General features: G+C 37.8%; 1 protein-coding gene across 1 annotated transcript; it reads left to right on the top strand.

Moving 5' to 3' along the window:
- The first annotated feature begins 1,036 nt into the window (after positions 1-1,036).
- Positions 1,037-9,571, top strand: SYT4 (synaptotagmin 4). The gene is made up of 4 exons (XM_062513648.1): positions 1,037-1,070; positions 3,809-4,623; positions 6,139-6,259; positions 9,264-9,571. The coding sequence occupies exons 1-4, from the start codon at positions 1,037-1,039 to the stop codon at positions 9,569-9,571; spliced, it is 1,278 nt and encodes a 425-aa protein (XP_062369632.1).
- The last annotated feature ends 454 nt before the right edge of the window (positions 9,572-10,025 follow it).

Genomic DNA, 10,025 nt, shown 5'->3' with positions numbered 1-10,025 from the left:
CCAGACCTGCAGGAAGATCAAAAGGATTTCCAAGCTGGCGGTTGAATGTTTATGTGGGGGTAGATGTTGGGAGGCAGCAGGGAGGAGGCACAGGTTTAAGTCACATCCAGAGTTTTCATGACTCAAATTCAGTAAATGTATCACGTCAGTCACAGGAAAAAAATGTGTGCCCTGCAGCTGGAGACGAGGTGTCTGGACTGTCTCAGTTTGGCAGTTCTTCCACATTGTTGAAACCTGTACAGCTGATAGTTAATTAAGCAAATGAATAGATCTTACCCTGGCTAAAGAGGCACACCCATGTCTTCCAGAGGGTGCACTGAATCACAGACATTGCCATTTCACTATCTGTGTCCGGTGGATGGGTGTGTGGGGGAGCTCATAACCTGCAGCAAGGCAGTTAAAATAATTGATGAGTGCGTGTTGTTCAATCCAAGACAGGGACAGGGAGCGGGGGAGGAGGAGGGTGTAGGAAGGGAGAGAGAGAGAGACAGAGAGGAAGGGAGGGAGGGTGTGGTGGCTAGGGAGGGGGGGAGGGAGGCGGGAAAGGTGCTGATTTCAGCCCTGTAGCGTCAGGATTGCGTCAATTTGGGTTTCAACCACGTACTCAGTCTCAGAGCAGAGCTACTCAGAAGAGCCAAAACAGGAAGGGGGTTGCAAATCAGTGTGCAAAAGGGAGGACTGAAGGTTCCCCTCCCCCCTCTCCACCAGTCCCCTCGCATCCTCCTCCTCCACTGTCCCCACTGCTCGTGTCTCTGGGTTTTGGGTGTTTGTTGTTGTTGTTCCTTTTTTCGTTCCTCTTATTTTATTATTTTATTTTATATTTATTTTTAAACTGCGCTGGCAAAGGCGGTTACCCGGGCGCTGTGAGAGCGGACAGCCAGGGGACAGTAGCGCAGTGCGCTTGGTGCCCCGGGCGAGTCGGCTGGCATCCCGGACAGCGGCTCCAGCACCGCGTACAGCGGCTCCAGCACCGCGGACAGCGGCTCCAGCACCGCGGACAGCGGCTCCAGCACCGCGGACAGCGCTCGGCACCAACATGGCTCCGATAGCGGACAGCCGTCAGCAGTTCGGTAAGCGCGTCCCGGCTCCCCGCACCCGGGGCCAGGCGATGCTCCCCTCCCCGGGAGACTCGCAGGCTCTGCTGAGTCTCCCGGTGCCTCCCAGCTCAGCTTGTTGGGAGGGACCTGGTTTTCCCCCCAGTTCTCTTCAGGTCTCAGAAGTTGTGTGAATCTGCTTTCTTTCACTAATGTCTCTTCTTTCCTCCCTCCCCGTTTCTCCTCCCTGGTAAAGTACTGGAAGAGATAAAGAGATCTTTGTAGGTGCGGTTTTGGATGGGAGAGGCGTGGGGTTGTTTTCTGTGTCTCTGTTAAAGTAACGTGCATCAAGAGTTAGGTGATGTAAATGCATGTTGTGCCACAGAGAAAATCTTTGTTCAAGTAATTATTGTTCAAGTAATTAATTGTCATTCCTTTTATTATTATTGTACATCAATTGTTAGTTAAAGAACATTGCTAGGAAGATGAAAACACAGGATTTCAATGTTTTTAGCTGAACAGCTGTATTTTAACCAACCCAGTTTCATTGAGAATAACAAAGATGACAATAAACTTTTCAGTTTTGTCATTTCTGTGCAATGGATGCAGTGTGGCACCAGAAGTTACAGAAACAGTCATGTATGTGCACTTTTAAAATGCATACATAAGTTGCTTTTAGTCAGAAAAGCAGTAAGAGGGAACATTTCTCAACTCTGCTTTACAAGTATTGACTCTAGCCTACATTACGCTTGCTTTAGCAGTGGTTTGATTCAAGGATCATTCCACTGACATAGTAAAGAGACTCCAGATTTATATCACTTAACTGGAATAATAACTTCTCCCAGAATCAGTAGGTGATGTTTTCTATTAATGCACTGCCTCAAATGTTAAACAATTGATTATGACAAACAAAAGAAATTAATGTTGTGACACAATTAATTGTAAATATAAAACCATTTTAGTTACCGTTTCATCTTCTTTCCTCTTCCACCCACTTGAGGTTTCTAACCACACGTGTGACATCATGCTTGTCTAATTACTTATTTAAAAGACATAATCAATATTTTAAACATCAAATTGATTCTACCACTACTTTCAGTAGTTGTAGAATTAAAGTAGAATATAATATCTATTATTATGAAAGTCTATTATCTCATGAGAAAGTACTGTAAATGTACAAAACTTTTAAAAAGATATTAATATATTCTGATTAGTTTTAAGTTACTTTTAGCTTTCTATTTTTTATACTCTGCATATTTAAATTTCTGCAGCCCAGGGAATTCTTGAAACTCAAAACCACGTGTTTACGTTAGGAAAAATATTTTTTTATTATGTACATGGCTTTCACATTAAATTCTTGCTATTAAGTATAGAGACTAGTACAGCTTGTAGGCGTCAGGAAAGTGTTGTCATAAAAAATTAATAGCCAGGCCTGATGCTTTCTCTGCTGGAACATTATGTCCTACTTTGCTCTGATAGTATTGTTGTGGATTTTTTTCCCTGAATCATGTCACTAAAAAGCAAAGGAGTATTGGCAGCACATTTATCTGCTCAGCTTTTGTTTGGATGAAGCTGATTTAGTGATACAGGAGGTTAGTTTTTCTTTACTCATCCAGAAGGACCAGAGAAAAACAGATCTGTTACATAATTGCCTCTATGAATAAACAATGTCACGACATTAATATTCTATTGGACAGCCAGAGTTGTGGGGAATGAAGATTAAGCTCTGATTGTTACATTGTGTGAGGTTTGCACTCACTTAGTAATGTTACTTATGGGCAAAATTGGCTTTCTAATTATTTGTGCTCATTCACCCTTCCATACATGCTTTGAAGGGCTAATGGTACTCCATATGTAAATGATAGATCCACATGGCAATGGAGGTTGTAACACTTGCTCAAGCAGCATCTCGTTATTCAGTGTAAGTACAGGATTCATATTAAAACTCTAGAGAATTATGTTTTAACATTTTTTCTTATGTACTCCGAAGAAGTACTGACCCTTTCTGTAAACTTTCCATAACCTCTGCTTCTTAAAGTGTCTTAAATGGAAAGCTTAATGGTTATCAATAATAAACTGAGCTTTGAACTCACATGTGCTACCTAATGTCACATCCATATGGAAAAGACACTTGCTATATTATCATTCTAAATTTTCTTGATAGTCCTCCTGCAAAGTACTGAAAATCCCAGTGAAAATGTTGAGTGCTGTAACCTCCAATTAAACTCACTTATTTCAAGAGATATCTCCAGGCAATTATGTGATCAGACCATAAAAAAAAAAAAAAAAAAAAAAAAAAGATTTGAGTGTACAAAGTATTCTAAGAAACACTGTGGAAGGTAGACGATGTATCTATAAGTAATATATATTTCAGAGTGTATTTTAGCTAACCGACAAACCTCCATAAACCCAAAGCTGAAAACAGCTGAGGGCTGTATTACTCACATATAAGCTCAGAAACTACACACAGAGGGTTGAGACAGTAGAGAAATTATGAACAGTGATTATTATTAGGATGGGAATAGTATTTCCCTCCCTTACTCTCTCTGTATGGAAAAATACTAGCATAAAAAGCGTGCCTTAGAGTGGGACTACACAGTGGTGCCTGCAGATGGCGAGCAATGTGTACAATGCAGAGTATTTCCAGTCTGTCAATGCTGCTGATATCACCATCTCATATCAGTCTGCTTTACTAAATTATTGCTTTACTAAATATCAAGCAGAATTCAAGGTACTGCTGCTTATGTACTTGTTGCTATTTATTTGATTTTCAGATGAAATTCCTACAGTGGTTGGGATCTTTAGTGCATTTGGCCTTGTCTTCTCTGTCTCCCTCTTTGCTTGGATCTGCTGCCAACGCAAATCTTCCAAGTCCAATAAGACCCCTCCATACAAGTTTGTCCATGTTCTGAAGGGGGTTGATATTTACCCTGAGAATCTCAACAGCAAAAAGAAGTTTGGAGCAGATGATAAAAGTGAAGGGAAGAACAAGTCAGCAATGCCAAAGAATTCCCTCCATCTTGACCTGGAGAAGAGAGATCTAAATGGCAATTTCCCCAAAACAACCACAAAAATGCAGGGCTCTCCAGATCCTGAAAGTTCATCTCCTAAGCACTTTGCAGAAAGGAAGAAAGATTCAGTATCTCCTGACAGCTTAAAATCTATCACTTCCCTGTCATCTGAAGATAAACAAGACAAGTTAGGAACTCTCTTTTTCTCCTTAGAGTACAATTTTGAGAAAAAAGCATTTGTAGTGAACATCAAAGAAGCTCGTGGGCTGCCAGCTATGGATGAACAGTCAATGACTTCTGATCCCTACATCAAAATGACAATCCTACCTGAGAAAAAGCACAAGGTGAAAACCAGAGTGCTGAGAAAAACCTTAGATCCAGCTTTCGATGAGACTTTCACATTTTACGGGATCCCCTACAGCCAAATTCAAGACTTAACACTTCACTTCATGGTCTTGAGCTTTGACAGATTTTCCAGGGATGATGTCATTGGAGAAGTCCTCATCCCCCTCGCTGGAATTGAACTCTCAGAAGGAAGGCTGCTAATGGACAGAGAGATCATCAAAAGAAATGTTAGGGTAACACCTTTTTTATTAAAAGTTTGAAAATGTTGTTATAGGGTTAGCTATGATTCTTGTGTAATGCTGCCACCGTCTTCCAGGCAATTCCTGAGATGCTTTCCTAATGGCAGTGTGAGGAAGCCATTACACAAATGAAATAAAAAACACATTACAAAAAGCATGTTGAAAGAAATTGCTAATGCCCTAAGCTCTAATTTCTTATTCATCTGGTCCAGCAGGTTTGAGTGGACCCATTTCAATTAGCTCAAGCAGACTCAACCCCAAATGATCTGCTTTTAATTGGTTTAAATAAAATAATAAAAATATTTATGCATTATTCCTTTTCTCCTCTGCCCCCTTTTATATTTGACATGATTCTTTCTTAAATCTTACTGAAGTAAACGGAAATGTCCACTGGATGGGTTGTTCAGCACATTTCTAAGGAATGTAGGTAGTCCTTAGGGAAGTGGGACCTCTTAGAAACCATACTGTTGATGTTGTAGGATCCTCTTGCACACGGGTGCTGTCACCACCTTGTCTCTCATTAATGTGATATAGGCTGCAGCTTTACTAAAGATAGTAAGGGTGAAACCACAGACTTGCTGGAGTTACCAACAAAACTTCCAGACTTTACGGGGGCAGAAATATTTCATGCTGTGGTGTCTCAGTTCAGAATGTAAGGGACATCTACAAACACCCCAGCTGAACCAGAAATCGCATCATACACATCTCTTAAATCTCTGCTAAGGAAGTGGAATGTGTATTGACATTCAACATGATTTGTTTCAAATGACAAACATACTGCAAAATAAAATAAATGTCTACTAAGCAACATACATATAGCTAGTGCTGTTATTTTGCAATTCTATCACTATATGGCAACAAAGATGTCACTGATCTTTCATTGATGACTTATTGGATTTCCTGGTATAAAAGGTACTATCTTCCCTTGTTTCCCTTGCCTTCCTTCTCCCTTTAAAATGAACTATTCCTGAAAATTCCAATCAAATAATCATAGAGAAGGTGTTTGATCTCACCTTTATTTCATGTGCATTATACTTCAGAGCATCAGGGGGTAAGCTTTCACTGACAGTCTGAATCCTTTCTGTTTAAAATACTTTACCAAATATTTTTTCTTTACTTGTATTAGATTTTTTTCTCTCCAATATATTTTTATGGAATTTTGCTTTGCTTAAGATAATTTTCTTTTTTTTAGCTGATTTTTTTTTCCTCAGGATTTAATTTCTTCTCTTCAAAGATATTTATGCTGTGTCAACCTATATTGCCTATTTATTTTTTATTTTTGTTCAGTCTGATAAACAAGCATAGGAGAAGTTATATAACTAATATAGAAGTAAATTATATTCACTATGTAAATCAGAATAGCTGCATATGTTGCATCCTTTTACACAGTTTCAGAGCATACACTTCTGTGACATTTCATAAACCTTTTTAACTCTGGTTTAAAGCTTGGTCAATATAATTGCTTATAAATAGTTTTATTCCTTTTTTTTTCCCCTTTAATTTCCTCAGAAATCATCTGGACGTGGAGAATTACTGGTCTCTCTCTGTTATCAATCTACAACAAACACACTCACTGTCGTTGTTCTAAAAGCCAGACATCTACCTAAATCTGATGTGTCAGGATTATCAGGTAATGGTTTTAATAATGAATATGCCCTGAGAATATAAAACAGAATGATAAAAGACAGTTGAAATGCTGCATTTCAGAGACTAATAATATTCCAAAAATGCAGAAATGGTGTTTCTATTATTTACATCCTATTCATTTTATTAATATATAGGTCAATGCTTTATTTCCAGGTTATGTATTTTACAAATTTGTCTTCAATCACATAAAAAGGTGACATCTGTTAGCAGTGGAAACCAATGAGTTTTATGATTGTCTTGAACAGAACCCATCTGCCATATGCGTGGGATGGTGTTTGCAGATACCAAAAGCTTTATTTATGATAAAAAATGAGTTTATTTGTAGATCAGTAGAGTGAGATCATCATATGATTTATCTCAGAAGAAAAGTAGCCTCTTACCTCTGTATTGAATCTGGCCCACTGAACACTAGCATTTTTTGGCAAGGTGAGAAGATTATCTACACCAGTGCTGGGAGGAGGCTGCAGCATGGCACATATGCTTTATTGTGAGCCAAACTTGGGGTACTCTAAGGGGGATCAGGTTTTATCCTCTCTTCTCCTTGTCTGCTGCCATTTCTCATTCAGTGGAACCTCTGCTGAAGCCAATTCTAGAATTGCACATAGAAGGCACATTAAGGCTATATAATATAATAACAGCATAAAATTTAATGTCCTATATATAAGACTGCCACAAAAAAACAACAGTACACAAAACAGGGCTGTAGCCCCACATCTGCTGCTCTTCTTTATAGAACTTACAGTCTTCCAGTTCACTCTGCATTATGAATAAAGCAGAATAGGAAGTAGGTTTGGGAAGCACTGAATAATTATCACTGCAGTCAACAATACAGTTTTTCTATTTCTCATACTGCAATTTATCTGGAAAAATAGCCCATCCTGAATTAAATGAAACAAATCTATAAGTAAATCTCATTGGGTTCCATTTAAATCTTCCTTTTTATCTAAATTTTGTTCCCATATCAGAAGGAGAAAGGATGTATATGGAGCATAATTTACTTGACTAAAAAAGAGGTTATGTACTTTTAATAATCAATCTCAAAACCACAGGAGATAGTGGTTTCATGAAGGCAGCATGACAGGCAGTTGATCACAACAGACCTTTCTGATGTTAACCCAGGTGGGAAAATGGTAGACAAAGCCCTCCTAGTCACAACACCTTCCTGGACCCTATGGAACACCCATTGTTTACTGCACCTTTCACAAGTAAAGCTATACAATTTATTTGGTTTTCCTGCATCTCCCAGGAGAGCCTTGCTAACTACATTAAGAATGCAGTATTTCTGCAGGCAATCATGTTGCACCTGGAGACCTACTTCATTTAACAGTTTTTCATTATTTTCTGTTCAATAGAAATCAATAAGGCCAGGTGCAATAGATATTTGGGTGTCAGTTGCATACTGCACTGAGGAAAGTCATAATTTCCTCTATGACTTTCCCCTCATCCCATTTCCCATTAATCTTGGAAAAAGAGGAGGGTGAAGTGGTGTTTCTATGGGACAAAATAAACAATTTCACTATTCAACCACCTTGAGATGAGGGGAATTTTTATACTCAGAAGTTCTTCCATTTTCACAGTCTCCTTGATTTCTTTGATCATTGGTGCTGAATGACCTTTATTAGCCAAATAAAATCAAGTGGAACTCTCTAACCTTATCTACTAGCTGGTAAAAGGCAACAGAAAACTTCTTCTAAAAAGTAATGGAAGCCAGTATGAATTCACTGCTTGATATTTATTTTGATATTATGCTTGTATGACATACAATAATTTCAAAGCCATTGAGAGTGTTCATTAAGCCCTGTTTTTGGAATGTTCATTATGGTAATAGAATATGAAAGTGAAGAAACACTCTGTTACACCCCACTTCTGGTGTTCAAGGAAATTTTCAGTTTCAATGTTCAATATTGTCAGTTCAAGGAAAAACATAACTTTTTCTCATCCAACCATTTTAGTCTGATAACTGACATAAAATATATTAACACTGTTAAGTTTTAGTATTACTCATTTTAAAAATGTATTCAGGTATTCTTGATGATTAAGTTGGCTGATTGTTTACATAAAATACCATGTTAGACTGGGTTCTGTAGAGAAGATTTTGTACTACTTCACTGCACCATGAGAACCTGGAAACAGGCCCATAATTTCACAGAATAAATGCCAAGGTAATTGGAAGGGTTGGTTTTTAAAATGTCTCCTCTAAAAGAATGAATATGGCCATTATCGAAGACAATAGCAAGGGACACTCACCACAATTAAATAATTACAATGAATGCAAACACTCTAAGTTGGTTGGCAGCTAAAAATATGGAGATTTTCCCTTTTTATATTCAACAGTAGTACAGTACAGGTGTAAAGACAGATACACATTCCAGCAGCAAACAAACCCTTACATTTAAAGTTCAGTGTCAAATTTGTTCTAAAACTATTGGTAGCCTCAATTTAATCAAGTTAATTGACCTCAATATAACCCCAGCAGAAATATCACATCCATTCTCTCAGCCCAAGTTTATTTAATCCTTTCTGAAGATTTTCTTTTCATGAGTTTGATTAGTGCTAAAGATTATACTCCAGTAGAACATGTGAAAAGCAAATTTCTATCACATATAAACATGTAATAATCCATATTTTTCAGAGACCTTTGAATTTTTTGCACTTTCAGACATTTTTGAACGTGGTGGAGATGTTTTTTAATGGACTGTAGGACAGGACTTATGTCATGAGTGAAACACCTGCATTTTATTGCAGTATAAACTTCACTGTCTGCCTTGAGCACTATTTTGGTGACCATAAAGGGAAATTAAAGGCATTTATTCAGATGTAAAGAAAGAATTAAAAAATCAAATTAGATGAATCATCTTTAATAACTTGAAACAATTAATCATTGTGATGTAATTATATTGGATAACTCTGGGCTTTACTGCAAACTAGATCAAGGAATTTCTAAACACTGTTCAATAGCTGATCTGTGTTCTTTCCTTTCATTGCAGACCCTTACGTCAAAGTGAACCTGTATCATGCCAAGAAAAGAATTTCTAAAAAGAAAACCCATGTGAAGAAGTGTACTCCCAACGCAGTGTTCAATGAATTGTTTGTTTTTGACATTCCTTGTGAGGGCCTTGATGATATCAGCATTGAATTTCTGGTTTTAGATTCAGATAGAGGGTCAAGGAATGAGGTCATTGGCCGGTTAACCTTGGGATCTTCAGCAGAAGGAACAGGTGGAGAGCACTGGAAGGAAATTTGTGAATATCCCAGGAGACAAATTGCCAAATGGCATATGTTATGTGATGGTTAGCAGCTCAGAGAAGGGTTGGGTCTTAAAACACTATATACATTTCCATAGGCAAGGAGCAAGTTTTTTTTTCTTTGCTATGTATAATTACTAGCTTTTAATTACAAAACTTTTTCCTTTTTTTTTTTGTTCAAGGGGGTGGGGGGTTTGAAATAAAATTGGATTGAATTATCAGAACAGAAGGTAACTTAATTTTTAGAGTAAATAACGGAATTTCTATTTCATTAAACTTAAACATAATTAATTCTGACCATTATTCTTTTAGAGTTTAAGTGGCCTGTAAATTCTGAAGCACTGTAAACCTCAAGAAGAACAAACTAGGTTTTGAAAGAGTCACTTATTAGTGACTCATATATAGGAGAAGATAACCTTATTACAATACAATTTAAAAAAATAAAACAAACAAAAAACCACCCACCTGTGGCTTATTAGGGAAGGGGATGGAGCTACAAAAGCC

This window comes from Cinclus cinclus, chromosome Z, assembly GCF_963662255.1.
Source record: "Cinclus cinclus chromosome Z, bCinCin1.1, whole genome shotgun sequence".
In the NCBI taxonomy this organism is placed as follows: domain Eukaryota; kingdom Metazoa; phylum Chordata; class Aves; order Passeriformes; family Cinclidae; genus Cinclus; species Cinclus cinclus.
The sequence above is the reverse complement of the archived record's forward strand: the minus strand, read 5'-3'. Positions and strand labels throughout refer to the sequence as shown.